The 23519-nt window shown below is 41.5% G+C and overlaps 1 protein-coding gene and 1 long non-coding RNA gene across 3 annotated transcripts in view; one reads left to right on the top strand and one right to left on the bottom strand.

The window, feature by feature from the left end:
* NINJ1 (ninjurin 1) lies at nucleotides 1-13928 on the bottom strand. Its single transcript, XM_014891449.2, has 4 exons — nucleotides 13735-13928; nucleotides 7441-7675; nucleotides 3471-3632; nucleotides 1-1601 (listed from the first exon to the last, which is right to left on the bottom strand). The coding sequence occupies exons 1-3, from the start codon at nucleotides 13804-13806 to the stop codon at nucleotides 3478-3480; spliced, it is 462 nt and encodes a 153-aa protein (XP_014746935.1). The 5' UTR covers nucleotides 13807-13928; the 3' UTR covers nucleotides 1-1601; nucleotides 3471-3477.
* Nucleotides 13929-13963: 35 nt separating this feature from the next.
* Nucleotides 13964-23519, top strand: part of LOC148222540 (uncharacterized) — a 33762-nt gene continuing 24206 nt past the window's right edge. Inside the window, exons 1-2 of one of the 2 annotated variants that reach the window (XR_015806147.1) lie at nucleotides 13964-14450; nucleotides 15271-15440. This is a non-coding gene — a long non-coding RNA (uncharacterized LOC148222540). The remainder of the gene's footprint in view (nucleotides 14451-15270; nucleotides 15441-23519) is intronic. The other variant, XR_015806148.1, reaches the window with a different exon arrangement.

Raw genomic sequence — 23519 nt, 5'->3', positions numbered from 1 at the left:
TTAGAAAATTAAAAAAGCATGTCTATTCCGTTACTAATCACACAAGTTTGATTTGTTTTCCATTAGTAATTCTTACAGAACATACATAAAAGTCTGGCTTAGAGACATAACCAAAGAGAAAGGTCAGTAATAAAAACTGTAAATGAGATGAGACACATGAAGTCAATCTTCTATTCTTATGTAGAAGTGAGCATTTGAAAATTGATGCTAAGAAAATTGATTAATACAAATCTGCATCTACATATAAGTGCAACCTAGAAAACTCAAATTTTTATGTTTGCAGGTATGATACTTTGGAAATAAAATGACTAAAATATTTTTGCTGAAGAAATTCTTGGAACCTACACCATTACTAGCAATAGTGTATTTATAAAAAGTGTAAGTCCCTGAGCCAGCAGGTAAGAGCCTTGAAGATAATTTTATCTCTATATATATATTTTAAAATAAAAATTTAAAGATTGGTTTTGCTTTTAGCCATTAACTCATAAAAGTAACAAAATTGCAACAATCAATGATGGGAAGGGGGAGAGGAAACTAGAGAGATAAACTCAGTTCATTTTGCCATTTGAATTGCTGCTGACAGGTACTTGGTACCAGTTTAGCAGGTGAAGTTCAACCTGGATCTTCCAGTTTACCAGCTGAGCCTAGAAAAGGTGGCAGAGTTTCCAGAAATTTGATATAAGAAGGAACTGTTTACAATGAGGGTGTGGAGGCCCTGGCACAGGGTGCCCAGAGCAGCTGTGGCTGCCCCTGGTTCCCTGGCAGTGCCCAAGGCCAGGCTGGACACTGGGGCTTGGAGCAGCCTGGGACAGTGGGAGGTGCCCCTGCCCGTGGCAGGGGTGGGACTTGATGTCCTTTAAAGTCTCTTGAATCCAAACAACTCAGTGAATCAAATAAATACATATAATGCACAGAATACACAGAATAGCAGTTCATGGAAAGAAACCATTAACGATTAGGTTATTTGTGTCTGTGCATGAAGGACAGGAAATTTCAAGTGTGTCCAGAAGAAAGAATACAAATGATTACCTGTGAACAGAATGCTGCTTGTTTCTCTTTGTCTCATCTTTGCTTTAGCTAGAGTGGAAAAAAAAAGAAAAACAAGGCATAGCTACCTTAACGTGCTGCAAGAGAAGAGCTCTGCTGGGCTACAGAGTACAAGGAGTTGGTGCTAAGCTGTGAAATAAAGGAAAATGTAACCATGTCAGAATCAAAGGCCTGACATTTCTTACAATGGTGGAAATGACAAATTGCCACAAAAACCAAAGGCATTTAAAAAGAAAAGTCCTGTGAAGTGCTACCAGATGATATTTCCTTGTTTCATGAGTTTATGGTACTTCTCTGAAAAAAAAATTAAATTTCTTCAGAAATTGAAATGCCAGTATTCCAGAAAAACAGTATCCTTGGGGGAATATCAACCTTTTCTGAGATGCCAAACAGTTATATATTAAGACATGGGAAAATTTCAGGTATACAAGTGTGTTGGAAGCTTAAGAAAGCTGCTTGGTGTGTTCAGCTTCTTCAAATTGTTTTTCCTTCCCACTATGTCCAGTGTAGCTGGCTCAGCTGCAAATGGCATCTAAAATGAATGCTCCAGGCCTCTGAAACACAAAGACATTGATATTTTAGTGATACAGGAATTACAGTAAATGACACATTTGCTTTAAAGGGGGAATTAAGTTTTCTGTGTAAAAGGGGGCATAATAGTAAAGGTGAAGCCAGAAAATGGTGGCCACCCACTTCTCTCACGGTTTTGAGGAGACTGTGGCAACAGATTAAAAAACACTTATTTTTCAAGATACACTGAGATGATCAGATGTTTTCAGCAAGGGCAATGGGTACAAATGAGCAAAAAACAGCTGCAATGTTCCAAAGCAATACAGAAGTTTCACATTTAACAAATCTGCAGCAAAAAAGACGTTCTGGACACCACATCTGGCTGTTTAATTAGGAAACTGCATGTGTGAGAGCATGGAGGCAGGAGCCCACAGCTGCTGGCTCTGTTCTGAGCTTCCTTTGCCTATTTCAGATCCTTGTCTCCGCCTCTGTCCCAGGTATTGTGCATGTTTTGTCCTGTGAAGGCAGCTAAAATTCCAGTGATCCTTCACGCAGTTCTCCCAGCTTTGCCAATGTAATTTTGGGGTTAGTGCTTCAGTACTGCTTTAACATGTACTGCTGAAATCAACATTCTACCTGTATTTCTGATAAGAGCTCAGATAATCTATGTGCTCTTCGCTGTTAAAATTAAATATTTATTAGTCTGTTTGTAGCGACTATGGCAAGAAAATGCAATAAAACAATCTTGTTTCACTGCCAGAATTTCACGTTTTTGTTAAAGCAGAAAATTCCACCCACACCCTGAGATAAATTAATGTAGTTTTCATCTTCCTAGTAAGTTTTTGCACTGATTTCCCCCCATGCTGTTTCGTCTGATGATAAATTTTTGTTTGACTCCCACTCTTGTCACATATTTCTGTTGTACTGTTCATCTACAGGTTAATGGTTTAACCTTAACCTCTCTTTTTCATAGAGAAAGGGTTTCCTGTAGAAGTTTGCCAGAAGCAGTAATGTTACATGCACAGGCTGTCCGTGTAGCACAGAGTGCACCATGGCCGGTCAGCCCAGTCATTCCTTCTTCAGCAAGTCTCTAACCCTGGGCTGAGATCTGGGAGACTAAGAGCCAGAGCAATGCTGGCACACATAGACTTAGCAGTGCTATTTTAAAGGCAGATGATGACCACGGTGTTTCTTGTGTTAGAAGCCTACAATTTAGGTTTATCTCCTCCCAAACTGCTCATCATAGCTATGATGCTAGGAAGATACTCAGTTTGATCCCCACAATTCCTATATTTATCCTTCTGTGTAAGCAAAGAACAAAGCTGAAAGTGTAGGTAGAGCAACAACATTGTCCTAAATGGCCACATGTGAAGTGACAGTGCTCATCTTTGTGGGTTGAGCCTCCCACAGAGCAAAGCCCTGTCCTGAGGACAGAGGAGCCACACGATCTGCAGCCAGCACAGGAACTGAGAGGCTCCAGCACGTGCAGTGTTACATGTCCGATTTACCAGCCCTAGCTACTTGGAAATAGATTGTCTTCAGTGTTAAGTAACAGACTGGGTGCAAACCTTCCTTTTAAAAAGGAGAGGCATTTGGAGAAGGCAGAACATTATTTCCCTTATTGTCTCAGTCAGCAGTAAGGAAAAGGAGTGGCTAGGCCAGGACAATCCTTACACTTCCTATGGGTGACACGTGCTGCCGTCAACTTTTGAACTCCACATTCACAAACACACTGTAATAACTTACCAGTTCCCAGTAGCTTCTGTTTTTGCTCTAATGGGAAGTGAACTCAGGTATTTGCAAGAATTTGGACAGTACAGATCAGCCTGTGGCTGTTTCTAAAGTGCCCCAGTGTGCCCTGCATTCCTGGATGCTGTGCCCTGCTACCTCATGCTGCAGGAGACCACACTCACCTGGTCCTTACTGTCTTGATGCTGACTCAGCAACTGGTTTCTGCACTCCAAAGGCAGTGATAAAAATATTCACAACTACTATAATGAATACTAGTCCAGTTGCAAGGTTGTTGAGGAAATTCAGCTTTCCATGTTTTGCAGGGTTGTTAAGGTCATATTTTACTTCAAAGAGAAAGGAAAAAAATGTTTAATGATATGTATATTTCAAAATCCAGAATAAAAGGTTTCATACTGCTGCAGTTAAAGAATTTATCTTCTGCTAACCTATTTAGATCAGTCATATTTAAAAGGGAAGGCAGATTCTGCAGTGTCAGTGAAAGTGCTAAGGGGACGGTCTGTAACCACAAGGAGCCTATTAACTTCCAGTAATTAGCATCTAATCTCTGTGGAGACACATGGGAACTAATGGATGCACTAACATCACAAGAAATCTTTCGAGTTCTTGATGTTTTGAAGCCTAGCTTTGTTGCAGACTTTTAAGCATTTGAAAATTATTTCAGTCTTGAACACATGAAGCTTGAAGCCCTGGCAGGATGAAGTTAAATTTCCTAGTTAAAATGCTACAAATCTCATTGCCAGTGCTGGATTTTTTTCTGTACTGGTGCCCTTCCACAGCTTCTATTCCCTCATACTCCCTGCTTTTGCTCTGATTCTGTTTTTAGAAAGCAAGGGTCTCTATCTGTTAAACAGAGGGAGATGTCAGAGCAATGTAGCTGCAGTCCTTTTCACAGAAAGCATCCACTGTATAAACATTTTCCTTTGTTTCTTGCAGCTGTTTTTTGGTTGAACTGCTAAAGGGAGTGAAGGAGGCTCACACAAGGGAGATAGCATTAATATAGTGTAAGCTTTGATTCCAGGCCTCGTGATAGCATACAAATTAGTTACATTGGGCTGATAATAGGTTTGGTTTAACACAGTGAGAACCCTGGGGCACTTGCCTGGCATCATAGAATCATTCAGGCTGGAAAAGACCTCCAAGATCATCAGGTCCAACTTTGACCAAATACTATCATGCCCACTGAAAGCCCAAGAGTTTCCTGTCTCTGGTAGCAAGGACCCTGCAGCTCAGACCCTTGGCTACACTCCTTTGATGCTGGTGGAGTGAGGAATTCTGGAACATGTTTGGAGAATGGGTTTTGTCTATTAAGACTCCAAGTTCTCAGAGCATAAATCACTGGAGCTTGTGTCTGCATGTGCACAACATATGAGAGAAAGTTTATACTAGACAAGTTTTTACAGCAACATAAAACCTAGAGCTTCTTCTGATGGACACATACATAGACATACAGCTATGACTCTATCACACAAAATAAATCTTGTTATTTGCTTGTACCATTATCACCCTGTTCCATACTGCAGCAGTGACCCACTGAACAAATACCCCTTGTTGTTGAAGCAGCTAAGTGGTCACAAACACACTCGTGATGCTGAAGTGCTAACAGCCAGGTTCACCTGGGGTCCCTAATAATACTGTTTTGGTTTCAAGGAATTCAGGGTGCATGCTCAAGTTCTGTTTGCTAAAGCAATGTAGTCAAATATCACAGGCCAGGCAAAGCACTGAAGAACAGTGTGGGGGAACTGCCCTGAGAAGCTACTGCATACCTGTGCAGGCATGAAAAAATTTAAGTTCAGTAGTACTTTAACCCTAAAAGGAGTTGACACATCTGTAAAGCATATGGGGGCATGTGGATGCCTGCATCTCAACCTGACCTGGAAGGACTCCAGTACTGCCATGGGAATGAAGAATAAATGAAATGGATCATTAATTCTAAAACACGGAATAGGAATATTTGAGACAGTTGGGTTAAAATGGAAAGGCGATAATGGCCTGACCTGTTATGTGAGTTAAAAGCAATCATGCTGAAAGGCAAACCGAAACTTTCAGAGCTGTCCCTTTGTCCAAAGGAGGGTGAGACAAGACAAGTAATACTTGTCAGTTTAGGAAGAGCTCTAAATTTTGAAGCAGAATCAGAGTAATCCTACCTTTGTAATTACAGCACTTAAGATGAGGGTGTTTGTGAAAATGTTCTTAAGAACAGTTATTCTTTAAGTATTTTATTACAGTGGATTACTATGATTTCATGCCACTGAAACTATTTTAAGACATTCTTTACTTTTATTCCAAAAATCTAAGGTCACCAAATCACTTCCAAGGACAAGTTTGCTTAACATTTCTCACAGTGTTTTCGTGAAAGGCTCTTCAGAAGGAGGAAAAGCTTTTAATACCTAGTAGAAACTGTGAGAACTGGTAGCTCCCGGGATAAAACCCTGACTCAAGGAAAGAAGCTGGATGGTGGCACAGACTTTTGTTTGGCCATATGAGAGCTTAAAGAGACAGAATTTCATGGCTGGACAGAGGCAAACAATTCCTAACAGCCAAAACTATAAAATATATATTGTGAAAAGCAAGTTATTGCTCTGATGCCTATATCTTCATACCTTCGTGTCCTATTTCTTGTCTTCTTTCTGTCTTTGACCTCAGCAGGACAACACTGTCCCAAGATTGCATCACCATAAGCCAAGGGCTCTGTCACCCTCAATGTGACAAAGATAAAAATGACAGCAATTTAAACCATTTTAGCAGTGTCTTGCAGAAACAAGCATTAAGAAGTAGTATCTCAGCATATACTGAGAAATCATTGCCCAACAGAAAGACAGAGATCTTGTTTATAGCCTCAAAGTCTGATGAAACACCAAGGGAGATGCCTTCAACCGAGAAACATAAAAGTATTTTGCTGATTTTTCCATTACTCGCTTCCCACACCTCCCAGCATCATCAGGTTGGTTTTTTTTCAGTCCCCTTCTGGAATCTCCTCTGAGCCAAGACCTGGGTTCTGCTATTGCACCAACTCTAACAAACGTAGAAACAGCTGTATTCCATCTCTTTTGTAAGAAAGAAAGAAGCTACATGAACTGTGACTATGACAAGCCATGTGTACCCTGGATCCCTAGGAACTTTCTCCTTGAAGCGAACATTGTTTTGTCAGCTGTGATGAGAGCAGAACACAGAAAGATTGACGGGGATGTCAAAGGTGGGACTCATAACTCATTAAATACCATGTGTGAACTTTCCATTTACATTAAGCCCAAGGTCAGTTATCTAGTCCCACTGAGGTAAAGGGTGAGATTTGAGAAACACTGAAAATAAATGATCCCATATCACAAGCAAAAATGATCCACAGCTGTTTCCTACCAGTGGTGGTGTCATTCATTCCAGGTGGGCAATGGTAGATGCAGTTTGATTGCAACAAAGCCAAGCTAAAGACAACAAGCCACACCAACATGATAATGGACATTTTGACTTTCACTTCCCTTTCGGAGTTCCACATTCACAACATTTTCTTATATGACTGATATGGAAAAAATATATTTCAGTCATAAGATTAAGTAACAGGTCTTGCCAAAAACATTATTATGAAACTGGATAGACTGCATTATCCTATCTGGCCTACTGATGCTTCTTCTATGACATTTCATAATTTCCCTTCCTGCTCAGGCTTTCTGGAGAAAAAAATAGTCATAGTATGGGCAAATGAGTAGGAGGAAGTCGACAAAAATTGAAGATTTCACATAAAATTGGCCTTCCTCCCTTTGTTGCAGTATTCCTATGGTTTCAAGAGAAAATATGTATTTTTGGATATTAGGAAAAATTTCTTCACTGTCAAGGCTGTCAAGCATTGGAACAGCCTGCCCAGGGAAGCGGTTGAGTCAACACCTCTGGAGATAATTAACAGACATGCAATTGTGATGTTTATGTACATGGTTTAGTGATGAACAGGGCAGTGCTGGGTTAACTTTTGGACTAGATGATCTTAGAGGTCTTTTCCAACCTAAATGATTCTATGATTCTAATCTGAATCGGTTCTGAGGTAAAAGCTCTTTAAAAGCAAAAGGTGTGTTTATTTACCAACTTATAGGCTGTGTCCTATAAGAAACATACAAGTCAGTGGTTCTTGCTGTTGCTACCTACCAAGGAATATGAGGAGCACCCCCACCATAACTTGCAGGGTGAGCGACAGGCTGATGAGAATGATTAGGGGGACGTAGAAGGAAAAGGAGGGCCCTTGCTCCATGACAGCTTTGAGCTGGGAGGCGTTGGCCATCAGCAGGGCGATGTCCAGCATGCTCTCGGCTGCGCTCTTCTTGTTGGCGTAGTGGTTGATGTTGATGGGTCTGTTCCTTTGGAACCACTGCCACGTTCTGCGCTGGAGCCACCAGAGAGGAAAATGGTTATTCACATCTCTTAACTGCTCGAGAGTGAGACATCACTTGGCCCACCAAATGATTTATGTGGTCATATAAGCAGAGCCACAGCAGTGCTGAGATTTCTATGCAGCTTTCCCACTGTTACCCCCATCCTCGAGAGGAGAGCAGAAAACAATGCCTGCCTCTACTGCCTTTTGCACTTTTTCCAGCTTGCCTATAGGATCAGTCTAAACAGTCAGTATGTTTCTGCCTTGTGAAAAGAAGAGACTGGAAAGGCTGAAAAATTTGCATTGAGAAAAAGTTGGGAGGGAAAAACCACTGCAACATGGCCCAGCAAACAACAGGCTGCTGTGACTAACTTACTCCTGAAGGCAGACTTAAAAATACATATATTTATTAAATTAACTTTCTCTCATCACACATCCAAAAAGTTCCTTCATTACTCATGAGTCCTTAAAATAGGACTGATGTGAAGTTGGCTACTGTGTGAGCTTTGCTTGCCCTCCTTTCCTTGCTACTCCTTCCTCTGCCATGCCACTGTCCAGGACCATCCATACACCCATAGACAGATGTTTTTCTACCCAACTCTCTATGACCTGTTGTTGCCAAGAATTGCCCAATTACAAGGGAATCTTCTTTCCCTCATTTTCACATCAACTGTTTTTGGTTTGGGGTTGTTTTTCATTTGTTTGGGTTTTTTAATTGCTCTGCAAACAAACAGGAAAATAAAAACCAACTGCAGGGCAAACCTAGGGCTAATTAACCCAATGGGATGAATATATGAGTGTTTCCTGATGATGATTTATGTGACCTAACTTGAAGTTTGACTGCTTGTCTCCCAGAAGTGCCCGTTTCTCCATGGATTAGATGCAGCTTAGGGTAACTAGGTTCAATTTAGCTGCCCAACTTCATGAGGAACGGAAGAGTAAGTGATCCTCTATCCTGCTGTCTCTGAACAGGTTAGGAATTTCATTCTTGCTGCTCTTACTTCTAGACTTCAAGAATAATAGAAAAACATATGAAAAGTAAGCTTATTCTAGCTGACTTCTTTAAACCTACTTCTTAGGGACTTTTTAACTGCCCAAATGTCTTCCTCCTTGCCAGAAAATTCTGTGAAAGAAGTCTGGCTTTGCAAGTTAGTTCAAATGCAGAAGACACCCTCTAATTACTCTCCTCAGCAGCACTAAACATGATCAACTCTGCAGCACTAAACATGATCAACTCCCAAGCCAGGCTTGCCACAGTCCTGACCTAAAAGCCTCCTTTTAAATAGGGTAGACATTCATGTAGACATTGCCAGTTTTTCCAGGGCATTTAAACACCAAACTTGACCTATTTTCATCAGACACGTTGTCATCCATCACAAGCCTGAATATTTGACGGAGTGTAATTTGTCACAGGACAGCAGCAAATGTCAGAGCTTTTTCTCAGCCTGTGATCTTGCCTTCACCAGGAAAAATGACCTGCAATCATAAAAACCCCATGAAAACATTCACTTCATGTCTCCTGACTGATGCTGAAAAACCATAAACAGAAAAACAAAAAAAGAGCATATTAGCCTTGTCTTCTGGGAGCAAGCTGAAGGTCACTGCCAGAGGTATTGAAGCTGATGCAGTCAGTACTACATGGGCACTTTTTTAAGATCAGACCGTGTTACACAGCAATATACAGACAGGCAATGAAAGAAGAGATGTTGCTCAGGAGAGTGACAGTCTGTACAACAGAAATGATAGAATTTGGTTATGCAGCTTTATGGTTTCAGGGAGATTCCAGGCATTCAGCAACGTGTGCAGCACACAGCACCAAACACTCCCTGTGCTGTGAACGCTCACAGGGCCGTGGACAGGGACAGTGGAATGTCTGGAGATTTTCTAGGATGCATGTAAAGGAAGGCTTTTCCTGCAGCTGTCATTTGGCAAAAGAGCAGTATGCCTTGCACATGACCTGCTTCAGTCTCAGGGCAACCAAAATACCTCCTCACACACATTCAACATTCAAATTCTTTGTCAGAGACAAGCTAAGCCCTTGTGTTCACATCTCTAAAGGAGTCTGAGCAAAGCCAGCACGTATGCTCACATGTGTGTAAGAGCCAGGTGAAGCTCGGATTTTGCATTCCTTGCAGTATTCCCTGCCTGCCTTCAGGTCCCTGGTGCTGCAAAGCTTCAGCCTCTCAGCACAACAACCTGCCCTGCTTGTCTGTGCACAGTTAGACGAAGGACAGGAGTGAAAATCATCTCCCTCTTGCTCCATCTGTGACCGAGTCCCATGGAAGAGCTGATGTTCCCAGTGACATGGTGCTGTCCCCACAGGCAGCACCACTCTGGGTCTCCTCACAGAAGCAGGGGCTGTCTGCTTGCCCAGAGCACTGCATTCTGCAAAGATAAAGCTACAATGCCATGTCCTAAATGGGCACGTTTTTGTTTCTCTAAGATGGAACCTTCACTCAAAGATTGTATAGTACTGGTTCACAGTCTCCTGTGTTAGTACAGACTTCGGCCCTGCTTCACTTCACTGCTACACCCAGAAGAACCGAGTTCCTTTGAAATACAGGAAGGATTTACTGGCCTCATTTATTAAAAAGCAAATACAAGTGGCTCTGAAGCAAATGTCCTTAGGTGCTGAGTTTCATGAATCACAGCTAGTGATCCAACAGGAAGGAAACAGCACTGAAAATGGAAATACTTGAAAACAATAAAGGATCTTTTCTACATACAGTAAATTGTTACTGTAAGGATTAGAGCAGTTTTCTTTCTAATTGGGGTTATTTATTAATGCAATATTATGGTCCCGCAACATTGATTCAAAATGCAAATGGACCAGAATGACCTCTGGGTTTGTAATGCCATAGAGCAAGCTTCCTGAAACTCTTGTGTTTAGGAATAAGTCTGACTTATAAAACAATGGAAACTTGCTACATAATAATGACCAGTGCCCCTCCTCTGCCCCTCAGAGGAAGTTGTTGACCCCAGTGAGTCTCCCCTCAGCCTCCTCCAGTGGAACAGACCGAGGCTTCCCTTCCAGGCCCTTCACCATCCTCGTGGTCTCCTTATCTCTAATGGATCCTTTGTGCACCTCCTCAGAAGATATTCAGTGGTTTTTCCTTCAGAAAAACATTAGATCACTTGTTTAGCTTAGCACTGACTCAAGGGAGAAAAACCCCTACCCCTGGCTCTGGAATGAATCATCAGTTTCATTTTCCATGGAAACGTTATTTTGAGGAGAGGGGGGATATGTTCAACCAAGTACCAACCCAGTGTAACACTATCTGGTTTGTGAGAACTCTGCAATCACATCTTGACATGCTGTGGTTGCAGGCAAATAAAATTTTTTTAAAAAGCGAAAAATTCAGCATGTGCTTGTATTTCATAGATACCATGATTTTCTAGCAGCTTCAAACCCCTGTGCTTAAGAAGAATCACTTTTATACAAAGAGAAAATGCAAGTATGACTACAATAAGAAAAAAAAAATGTGGTAATCATGTTGACTCCTGAGAGCTGAAAAAGTTAATATTAAAAACGGAAAAAGTACAGTCTGCTGAGGGCCAAGCAGTGTTTTCCTAAGGCTGTATTGGTTCCACGATCCAGCTAGAATATTTCTAAGTATTAAATTAGTTTAAAATAATCAGCACACCTCATGACTAACTTTGTGAAATGAAGGAGTAACTTAAACTTGTTCACACAGCTATTTAAATAGAAGTTTGCCCCTGTATAATTTTTTCTGCCTTGATTATTACTACTCATTCCAGTCATTTGGTTTTACAATACTATTTCTCACAACTGGGTTGTGGAATATTTTTTGTGGTTAACACACTGTTTACTCTAGCTTTTTAAAAAACATGCAAGCAAAAACTTATCACCAATAGTATCAATATTTGGAGTACATTGAATACTCCAAATTCAGTTTGATATGAGTAATAAGAACATACAATTTCAGACTATAAGCAGCAAAATAATTTCAAGTTCTTCCACGCTGGATACTTGCAGTACGATGCCAAGAAACTGCCTAGTTTCAAATTACTTTTATGTTCCAAATTACTTCTGAATTAATATACAGACTTCAACACATTTTTAAGAATAACATGTGTAAAGCTGTTTATTTCTACTATCCACTGCTTATTCACCTTTTTCATAGCTCTTCTTTAACTCCTTCATCTAGCACATACTGTTATCTTGGAAACACTAAACTAGATTTTACAACATGGTGGATGGAGTGTTTCAATACAGACCACAAACAAGGAAAGCAACTAGATGGATCAAAAAATAGTTACATTCGGTATTTGTATGAACAGATCCTTCGAAGAAGAGACAAGATACTTCTGCCAGGTGTAATTACACACATTAGTCAGTGATGTGTGCCACGCCAATCCAATCCCAGAAACAAGGAATTTCTTGTTTCTAAAGCCTGATAGCTGCTAAAATACGTATGCAAATGAATGTTGGAATAGAAATAAACCTCATCAAACCACTGTGTGACCACTTCTTCAGAACTACCTAGAGCTTAACTGATCTTTTTTTAATCTGTTTGCTTTGAAGGTAACTACTACACCTGCATTTCATGTCAGCTCTTCTGTATGAGAAGGCAGTGGTCTGTAGTGAAGATGTCTGTCTCAACAGAGTCTGTTTTGAGGAGAGGACAGATGCTGGGATGGGTAGGAAGGAAACCAGGGTGGCCCATGTTCTGATACCTGTGAGCACTCCTCAAAGCAGACACACTTTTGACTCCAATATGGAAGATTCAGGCACCTGCAGATGGTCTCTCCAGGTTTACGTGGCTGCTGAGCTGGGGTGTTCTTTTGTTTCTGTGAATTGTGAGCACTGACAGATTTTTAAGATATCTTCTATTCAGAGATGGGTTTGTGAAATATCTGTCCCCATCGGTTCTACCTTGCATATACATTGTGTGTGTGTGAGAAAATTAGAAAAGTGTTTATGAAGTTCACTGAAGTGCCACTGTATACATTTAAAACAATGGAACAGCATGTGTCAGTGCTTATTCTTTATATGGCACTCACTGAGAACTTGAGTTTTGATGGGAAAGATGTAAGTGAGGGTTGCTTGCAACTGAAGATGAAGTAAAACAGGAAAGTTGCAGAAAAAATCTTGGAGGAGACCACATTGGGAAAAAGACCCCATCAAGAGTACTCGTGATGCAATCAGAAAGCTGCATCAAGAAAATGAGAGAGCTGCTGAGAAGTCAAAGGTTTAGAGGAAACCACTCCAGATCATCAGTTTGACCTGCATATCCCAGCCTTGATTCACTTTAGGCAGGACTTCCAGGATTTATTGAAACCAGGTTTTTATTTTTCTTGGTTTGATATTCATGACTCCAAGGGTTTGGCAGGGAGGGAGGGATGGAGGAAGGACAGATGTGCTACACCATCAGCGCAGTCTGTCTGAAACCAGAACGTTTTACCAGTGACATAGAAGAGGTTTTAGTACAGTTTCTGTGTGCCAGAGACTTAGGCTGGAGTAAGAGCTGCCTTTAGAGTTTAGTCCTTTCCAAAACAAGATAAAAGATACTCTTTTACATGTCTGTTTTTAACAGATAAGTGGCATGCTCTGCAAATATCCTTTATATTTAAAAAGCATGTGGGATGAATACTTCCCAGTGAGGATGTCTGGTATGTTTTGACATGAGAGAAGGAAAAAGCTCGGTATTCTTGCTTTTCTTTGATTACTGCATGGAAATTAACCATAAAGGCGCAACCACTTCAGCAATTCCTCTTAGTTTTGTAATTGCTTATTCTGCGTGGGTATCTGTCCCGAGCCAGCCGGGCGGGCAAAGCCCCGCAGGTGCAGCAAGCTGCTGGCGGGTCCCGGGGGAGGAGGGCCCTGGAGACAGATGTAGGAGCCGGGAGCTGCCTGGATGCTCTGCCCGGCCTGCCCGGGCACACGGACCCGCAGCGGCTTCGCCGCCGGAACGGCGCGGAATACAGGTAGAAAGCCAGCAAAAAACCCCGAGCAGTACCGACCACCACCGCGCCTAACAGAGCCCCCGGCCCCGGGATTGCCAAAGCGCCGAGAAGGCAGCGGGGCCCGGACCCCACACGGCTCTAACCTGCTCCTCGGCCGCGGACTCCGTGCCCTCCGCCGTCCCGTTGAGCTCGTGGGTCTCGCTGCCGGAGTCCATGGCAGCCGCCCGGGCCGCTGCTGTCCCGGGCGGGGCAGGAGGGAAAGGTTCCCCTCGGGGCAGCGGTCCCCGGATCTGGCCCGGCCTCCCCGCACGGCGCCCTGGGCCCGCCTCCGCCGCCGGGGCTGCCTTCCTCGGCTCTTCCCCCGCTTTTCCCCGCCTCCTCTCCCCGCCCGCCCGCCGGCGGTGGTTTCCGCGAAGGGCCGAGCCCAGCGGAGCGCGGCAGCGCTGGTGGAGTCTGCCCCCGGCCTCGGGCCTCCGGGCCAGGCGCGGGCAGCCTGGGTTGAGCCCCAGTTCCCAGTGTTGGTCAGGAATCACACTGCGTGTGATTCTGTATGTAGGGAAATGGTAGTGGATGCAAAAAAAAATTTCAGAAATCTGTCTTGAGAAAGGGGAAGGATAGAATTTGATTTTTAATAGCTCTCTGATCAGTGTTTTTAGGGCTTCGGTATCATTATCTTTTTTTTTTTCACCTCATTGTCCTATATATTTTTGTCTCCCTATGTTTATTTTCCCACCTGTGCTGTGACAAGGAGGATGTACAAAACCAAACAACATGTAGGTTAGTTGGTGATGGGACGTCAGAGGAACACTCAGATGCATAGAAACAACTGCCAGCAAGAGCAGAAATGTGAAAAATAAATGTAAGTAATTGGGTTTTATATGACCACATGTAATCTCTTCTAAAGCCTGAACTGCTCATCTGCACTGAAAATGTTTCTGAATATTTGTTAGTGCAGTGGGCTAGGAAACGCTAGTTTGGAGAGAACAATAAAGTTTGTTGTTATAGTCCATAGAAAATGGAAGAAATAGTGTATTAAGACAGCAAAGGTGCATGTGTATAAACTACACAGTTCTTAACAAGTACAAGGATTAAAAAGGCACATTGCTTTCCTTACCTTTGGGATTTGTGATAGCTAAACTTGAGTAATACACTCAGCTAGGCCAGCCTTTATCAGATATATTACCTGTTCGTTTAATAGTCATTAAATATGCATGAACCATAATTGTTAATTTTGATCCCAGGACAACCTGGTCAGAACCCTCTCTGGTTGCAAGTATCCAGTGTTCAGAGATACTGCTATACTTTTAATGACCACTTTTTCATCTTCTGTACCTCCTTGCAACTGCATTTAAGAACCTTGTTGGGCAGTTGTAAAGGTTTGATGTGCTCTGGTGAAATTATTCTGCCCTTATTCCTAGAAATGAGAGGTATGCTCTTCGGACGTGATAGTGACAGTGCTGAGCGATACTCCCTGTGTGCTGCATAATCATGTGCTAAGGACACCAGAGAGTAGCACCTGTTCTTAATCCTGTAGGAAATAGGTATAATTTCAGTCGAACTGGGAAACAGCTGAATTTGTGTTTGAGAGACATACGGTCTGAAACAGTAGTTCTTTGTTGAAACTTCACATTTGTCAGTCCAGTATAATTTTTTTAACAATAAAATTTCCTGTTATCCAGGCTTTGAATTAGTTATGTGGGTTGAACCTGAAAAAAATCTTTTGCTGCTTATGGAAAAGACCCTATGCTCCCTATGTGGAAATAGCCTCAGACTCAAATCGTGGTCAGAGAGAGGCAGACTGGTGGTGTGATCAGTCTGCAGCCATGGAACAACGAGACAACACTCTGTGGTAGGTAGATCTTGTTTGCGTGTTAATTACAAGACAAGAGCCTACAAGTGTTATCCCAGGAGTCTGAGTCAGGGGTTCTGGTGAGTGTTTTGCAGACCTGTTACTGGATGGTGCACAGACAGTCCTTGGGACAACTGTCAGAATAGCCATTGAAATCTAGATGACAATATTGAAAACGACAAAACCCCCACTGCTCTGCATCTTTGCATCTTAGCTGTGAAAGGAATTTCCAGTCTATTGGATTCTCAAGCTGTTAGTAATTACTAACCATTTTGTGGGGGTTTTTTTCCTCAAAATAACTCTGGTGAGTATGTGACAGGCCCAGAATGATCCTAAATGTGGAAACAATTGGAAAGTACAGCACTATGAAATGCTCCAGAATAATTTGAACTGTAGGGCTGCCTGGTCTAAAAGTTCTGCTGGGTTTGAGCATTGTCTTTTATAAAACGGTGATGTATGTTAATGATTTCTCTTAGCTGGTAAAGTGTCTTGCTCAGAAAATCACATTTGTGTGTGCCTGAAGCTGCATAACTTAGCTGTTCGTTACAAAATACACAAATAACACGTTGTTTAGGAGGTGATGGTGCATTTTTAAAGGATGTAGTGGTAGTTCACTTCAGAGGTACTTGTGTTGGTTTGAAAGTAAAACCAGTGTGAGACTCCAAGTCAGTAATACAATTTAATAGGAGAAAAGAGAAAAAATAAAATACATGCAATAATATAAAAAAACCAACCACCGACACAGTCAGAAATACAGCCTGACACCCTGTCAGTCAGGGTGTTGGTAGCAGTCCGTATAAATGGTGGCTGCAGTCCTCCTGGATGACAGATGTGGTTCCGTTGAAGCAGTGCTCCTGTAGAAGGTGCAGTTTTCCTCCGAAGATCCAGCGATGATGTGGAAATGGTCCGACTTTCCTCTGGGATCCAGTAGAAAGGTCTGTCTTCGCGTCCCAAACCCCAGTTTTTTATCTAGGTAGGAAAGGCTTGGCTCCTGCCCCTGGCTGGGGCATCTCCCAGTGGGATGATGTAATCTTATCAGTCACACAATAGGACTTAATGGCCTATTAACAGACTATAACTTCTAGAGGAAGGATGGGTTGTGAAAAGATAACGATGATCATCCCCCGATCTTATCAGATGGCACATCAGCAGAGGATATCTCCCACAGAGATAAGGATTACCACCCCTCCTACATTTTAACAGATGGTGATAGAATACACATTTTTGCATTGTACCCCAGGATAGTACTGAATCTTCATCTAGGTAATGAATGAGATTAAGAATCAGTTGCATTTATATTCCCAAACTGTATTGTCATTGTTTCATTCTAGCCAACATAATTTTCTTGCTATCATTAAATCCTTTTTATAGATTTTATTATATCAAATAGATGGAGAATGATTTAAATACGTCTGTGTCTAAGATCTGGTATTTAATGTTTACTTTTGCAAGGTGAATTTAAACTTTTTTCATCAAATGTACAGGCAGTGATAGGTCAGAGATGACCCATTTGCAGTACTATACCACAAAACAAGGAATTCAAAGAAAAATCAAGCCTAATGTACTTTTCAGGATTGTGCAGAGGTGCAGCAGTAGTCTAGAAGAGGGAGTGGAAGGAGGTTATCTGTAAACCAGAGTAAAGAATGCACCTGTTTAAAATGCCAGGTCTCATTACAGGTGTGAATCTGAATTTTATGTCCTCGCATAGCTTGTCAGCAATCAGGTAAATAAGAAGAATCAGGCCCTAGAGCTACTGTTGGTGATTCAATGAAAAGACTAATCTAGTTAAATGAAAAGGTCTTTGTGTATGGAATTAGTCCCAAATGTAGTTCATAGAATGTGTGCTATTGAAATGCGTCCAACAAAAGAAAAAAAAAAAAAAGAGGAAAGGAGAAGGGAAATAAATGAGTTCAAAGGGTTCTTTTGTATCAGGACTTATGCTCTCAGGGGTAGTTCCCAGCTTCCAAGATATACAGAGAGAGAGGAAGAAAGAAAAAGAAACAATTTCCCCAGAAGGTAGAGCACCAGCTCCACAGGTGACAGCAGTACTGAGGCTCCTGAGAGCCCAAGTACCTGCCCTGCAATGGTCTGAAAGGCATTAAGGAAGCAGCCCTCATTCCCAAGGTGCAGCCCCTCCCCATTTGTTGTGTCTTTTGTTAGAATTACTATTAAAAAAAAACAAAACAAAACAACAACACCCCCCCCTAAAAAACAACCCCAAAAACAACAAAAAACCCAAACAACAAACAAACAAGCAAAACAACAACCAAAAAATACAGGTGATGTTTGCCAGCTATCTCAGTTTTACAGCATCAGCCAAGGTTTTAGAGCTGCTGTGCAGCAGAAGGATTGTGTCTGTGTGCAGGGCTGTAGGGCCTGATCCCTTTTGGGGGTTTTGTGCTCTCTCAAGACTGAGTTCAGGTTCCACAGTGTGCAATGGGATAGGTTTATGTGCATTGCATGTGCACGTAAATACTGCAAAATAGGCTTATGTGTGTGACTGATGTGTGCAACATGTGAGCCCACATGTCTGGAGTGTGCAAGCAATGGGGCGGGTTTTGTTTTCTAGAAAGAGTTCCTAGTTAAGGTTGTTTTTTCCAGAATTTCTGGAAGTTTTTGCTAGATTCTCTGGAGGTATTAGGTTGAAAGAAACATCAGGAGGTCAGCTAGCCTAACATTTTGCTCAAGCAGAGTAAGCTGTGAGGTCAGACGCGGTGACTTAGGGCTGGTTCCTGCTCATTGGCCTTTAAGCATTTTTTGGTAGTTTCTTTGCATGACAGCATTCCAATATATTAATTTACAAATAGAAATTTACATCCCTTTCATGCTTTCTTTTGTCGGGTTCATAGACAGAAGCTTTTTGGAAAGCTAGAAATTTGGCAGTATAACTTTTCATTTGTTCATTTGTGATAGACCAACCAAGTACCAAACACAGATTACTGTTTATTACTGGCACACAGTTTAAAATAGTAAGAGGAAATTCAAGCCCAGATGGAATTTCAAGGCCAGAAATCACTATTGTGATAATTTCGCTTGAATTTCACGCAGCACCACTCACAGTTTGCCCTGCAGCTTGTCGTCGAACCAGAGGACAGTTGGCTTGGATGAAGTCCTTGGTATTGCTTTTAAAGCTGACATTAAAAGAACTTGACAGCTTTGGGATGTGGTGAACACTCAGCCTATAGAAAAGACTGGACTGACACCGTTAAATATGATGCATTAGGAAATTTTAAAATCTGTTTTTACCTGGAAGTACCGAGTGGCCTCAGCAGAACCTGTAAACATTAATTCTGCCTGTGGTCTGCATTCCCCTCTGCAGTTATGCTGAGGGCTGTCTGTAAAAATACAAATCTTCTGGTGTTTTACTGGCAGACTATCAGAAAGATATTACAAATGTTTCTCTCTTCTGCTTCCTATCTCCAAAAACGCCTATATACATAAGGGCTTTTTCTTGCAAGACCTGTTGCCTGATGAGAGCAGCGCCATCTGGCTTTGTCTTCCTTTTTTTCACCAAATATTTGATGCAGTGTGTAAAACGAATTCCAACACCACTAGTTTATTAGCACTCTTGCTGTGTTTTCACTTCACTAGATGCTTATACTTGCAATTATTTCCTGTTGTTGGCTTTTCTGCTCTTACTTGCTGAGTGACTCTTGTATTTTATTAAATCTTGATGATTGCACTAGTTGTGATTAATTTTCTTTGACTTAGAGTATAGTGATCATGGAATTAATAGTACAGAAAATAAATACAAAAGGTATCAAGAATATAATAATGTAAGTTATATAGCCCATGAGTATATAAACATCTTTGTATTTACAGGGTATTTGTTATAATTAATTCCTATCTGTTTTCATAGAAGATTTGTAGAAACTTACATGGACTGTAAGTTTAGGATAATTGCCCCATTAAGATGCGCATTTTACTTTTTTGACTCTGCTGTGACAGTTTCTGCCATTGCCAAACTCTGCTGCCAACATCTCTGTTTAATGCTCCCATTACTCATGTAAAAGAGTCGAAGATCAGTCCAGTGTTACTGAAATACTGAGGTGTGGAGGAAATTACCCACAGATTTACCACAGGGGTTTAGATCTGTAAATGTGATTTTAAAACCCCCTATCTAGTTGGAGATTAAAGTCAATAGTTGTGCTCCTACCTAAAGAAATCCTTTCACTGAGCATCCTGCTGCTGAATCTGCCTGAAAGCTGAACCCTGGTTAACTCACCTCCCTGAGATTCTGAGGGTGGAACTGTTCTCCATCCACCCCAGGGATGTCCAGATTGTATTGATAAGACTGAGGTCCCTCTGGTCTACAGGGTGAAGATGCAACTTACATTAAATCATAGGCCTTAGAGGAGGGAAGTTGATAGTTCTAGATAAAAATTTGGGGTTATGCTCAGAAGTGCAAGAAGGTTAGGGTCTCAGCCCAGCATGGAGCTGCTCAGTGATGCTTTGGGGAGCAAAGGAAAAGCCAATCCAAAATCACTCTTGCTGATCCAGCAAATATTTTCAGGGGAAGTGACATGACTGCAGTGTGAAAGGCAGAGAGCCCTGACCCTGACAGCAACAAAGCCTTGGTTAGAGTTTTTGGGGCACAGGTCTGAACCCCTGCTGTTGGGAAAGGTGTTATCAGTGTGCTCTGACAGCTACGCTGCTACACTTTATTAGGCAAAACCACATTCTTTCATTTCAGAAAAGAATTTTACCTGTCTGCTGGAGGAGGAAAGTCATTCTAAGCTGTGGGTCTTCGTTGAAGCTGGGTGACTGAAATGTCTGAGGGTAGAAGGAGGAAAAGTTGCTGCCTCAAAACATTGGCAAGCCAGGCATGGTAAAGAGAGTAAGCCTTAAAGGGAAAATCCAGCAGTGCTGTCTTGTCCAATCCCATTGTGATAGAACAACTGGGTGCAACCACAGAAGCCCCAGATTTGCTTTGGAATCAGCTGCTTCAGGATGAAGCACTGCTAAATGCAAGTTCAGTACTGGGTCTGGTTCCTAACGGACCTTGCAGTGACTAAACACGAGCTACATCCTGTGCTTGGAGGAGGCTCCAGGTGCCTGCATCTGCACACCTGTGCTCTTATTCACTGCCAGCCTCCACAGGCCCAGGGAAGGCTGGGCTCAAGGCATGCATGCAGGCAGAATTTAATTTTTTGGACTAGGGCTGTCTCTGCTGTAGGACTGTAAAGAATCACTGCAGTGTGGTGGCTGCCAGGAGGGCAAACTATGAGGCCCTAAATCAGTGTGATGGATTGTAAAAGGGTTATAATTCAAGGGGAAGTCATTAGTCCCTTCTGAGGATTTCCTTCTTGAGCACCACCAAACCATTTTTCTGACTTCCTATGTAGACAGGAGCTTTGAGATATGAATTTATCCTTCTCTCTGCCATTGTCTTCTGCAGGATTAATATACAAACCAGAGGTAATCAATGACAGAGACAGGAAATGCCCTAATGCTGAGTCCAGGGCAGCTGTGGTTTGGATGCTGTTGTGTGCTGCCTCTCTAGGCACTTGTTTTTTATTTCAGAAGAGAAACTCTAATGGTAGTGTTTAAGAGAAATGGATACTTACACCACAACACTGGGCAGTCTCAGGACCTTTATAAAAGCATTGCAACTATAGACTCAAAATACAGAACAGCAATTTTGAAAAGGTTAAAAAGAAAATGACCAAGACAGAAATTAACACTTTCACATTTTTAAGAAAGGAAAATATTTCAGCCTAGCTTAGAAATGCTGCATTTTTAAAATATCAGTGGTGTATAAAGATGAATGAGGAAGATGAGAAAGAAATCTATATATGGACTCCTTAGCCTGGCTGCACTATGCCCCAGCCACGATCTTTATGTTATGGTATAAGCCTTGGTTGTGTTATGGTGTAAATATTGGCAGGTATTATTGTCAACAATTATGGTTAATCTCCTTCTTGGTAAGTAACATTGCGGATTTCCCTGGCAGATGCTTCTGCAATGGTGCTGGCTGTATAGGAAGCGAGACATTAATACCTTGAGCATAGACACTAAAGAACAGCTGTCAGGAGAAATGCAAAATGTGAGAATTAAAACTGCTCTGATGTACTTAATTGCTACTGCTCCGTCATTTACCTCCTAGAAACAGATTTCTCCCAAACGTAGCACTCCTGGCATGAGGGTGAAAAGTTTAAAACTAGGGCTGTTTTCAAAACCACCGGTCTGAAAATATTGTAGAGATTTCCAACTGTCCCAATTTGAGAGATGCCAATTTCTGATCATATATATGTTCTAAATAATTTTTGTCTTAATGTATTAAAGAAATCTGAATTAAAGCTCCAGAAAACTTCATCTTTGAGACCTTTACATCAGATCCATTGGTAAGTTCGAAGACCACACAGTTTAGACATCAAGATGGACTTCAACATCCTGGTTCCAAAAATCTTTTTTTTTTTTTTTTAAAGTGTTCTTAACTGTTTTTCAGACTATATGTAGTCAAGTGCATCTTTATTAATTTTGGTGGGGTCTTAAAAGCATCTAATATATATAATATAATTGGATAAAATAAGAGGTATGTGTATGAGCTGGCATGTAAAAAGATCCATCCGGTTCTGTTCTGGCAGAGCAGCAAGGCCATTAGAAAAATAAATTAGATATTTATTCCATGTTCACTGAGACATCAGTGATCAGTGTGGCTTTCCAGGAATTTAAATTTGTTTTTGTAACCTTAGGGAAAAGTCTGAAGGTGAGCTCATAATGTAAATTTTCCCAACACCCTGCCTTTAGATGGTGTTCATCCAAGTCATAGAGAAAATAATGCCAAATGTAATTGTACTATTATATGGGATGAATTGTTGGAAACCAACATCTAGGATTCTATTGTTGTTATTGAAATGGCTCCAATTTATTAAAGGAAACTTAACCCATTCTATACAAAGTACATACAAAGCCTGCCTGTCAGTTTATCTGACTATCCTGCAATAGATTTTCTCTTCTTTTTTCTTTCTTTTTTAAAATAAATCTGTCAAAAGCAGTAGGAAAGGGCATCTTTGGTCAGTGCTCCGAGTTAGTTTGTTCTGACACTGCTCAGGGCACAAAATACATGCTTATGCTATCATGTTGTCGTAATGATACCAAGAAATTATTTGCTTTGCTTTTACGTGGTGTGCCTCACTGTAGAGAGCATTACTGTCCATTCAGGAAAATAATTGTAAGTACAGTTAAGGACAGTTACACAAGGCTTGAAAGAAAGATAGCTCCATAGAGCCAAACCAGCACAAATCAACCAGCTGCACATTGCAGTTCTTTAACCTCCTTTGATTCTTTGAGAGGATTTGAAAATGGCTGATATGTTTAACTTGATTTTTTTTCACAAAGGTTTTAACAAAACTCTTAAAATTCCTGGGTAATCTAAGTAAGAGGCCCTGTTAAATCATGAGCTAAACCCTGGTTAAGGAGCTGCAAACAAAGTCATAAAACTGTGTCTATAGGTAGCACTGACTGAGAGTTGAGGTCCAGGATTTCTGCCCATTTGGGAAGGCTGTGGGGGGAGCTGCTGCCTCTGTGCCAGAGGAGAGTTTTCCTGGGAGCAGATCTGGCGTGGAGCTGTGCCATGGTGTGCAAAGCTTTCCCTGCAGCAGGGCCTATCATGCCATCCCCTCGGGTGGGCTGCACAAAGCAGCTTTGTGCTGAGGCCATCAGATGTCCTGAGATTTCTGCTGTGCTGAGGAGCCTGGGTATGCACTGAAACAAGAAAGCAGCTCTCAGTTTCCAGCTCAAGTTAGTGGTGAAACATGTCTTCAGAAATAACTCAAAGGAAATGAAAAGCTTTTAGTAAAGGTAAACCAGGCCTGTAGACAGTACATTTGAGGATACTTTGGGTTAGTATTTTGAAGTATGATTCTAGAATACAATTGTAGAATTTTGCACAGGTTTTTCTGCTATGCAACTGAATTAGCACAAAGAGAGTAAGATTCAAAAAGTATTTCTTGTGTCTCTGTATATCCGGTCAGGTTTAGAGATACAGCTTGCTTTGATTTTAGAAGCTCAAGGGTATCTAGAACCATTCTCTTCAAACACAATTCACTATAGACTTGCTATGAAAAGCACCTACAT

Source organism: Sturnus vulgaris, chromosome 11 (genome assembly GCF_052056855.1).
Source record: "Sturnus vulgaris isolate bStuVul1 chromosome 11, bStuVul1.hap1, whole genome shotgun sequence".
In the NCBI taxonomy this organism is placed as follows: Eukaryota; Metazoa; Chordata; class Aves; order Passeriformes; family Sturnidae; genus Sturnus; species Sturnus vulgaris.
Note: the sequence above shows the minus strand (reverse complement) of the source record. Positions and strands in the feature narration are given on the sequence as shown.

Bases quoted from the DNA above. Each gene is read 5' to 3' on its own strand.
- NINJ1 (XM_014891449.2), bottom strand. From the start codon at position 13,806: ATGGACTCCGGCAGCGAGACCCACGAGCTCAACGGGACGGCGGAGGGC. The intron at 7,676-13,734 runs GTTAGAGCCGTG...TGGTGGCTCCAG, and splicing joins AGTCCGCGGCCGAGGAGCAG to CGCAGAACGTGGCAGTGGTT. The intron at 3,633-7,440 runs GTAGGTAGCAAC...TTCTCTTTGAAG, and splicing joins GGTGCTCCTCATATTCCTTG to TAAAATATGACCTTAACAAC.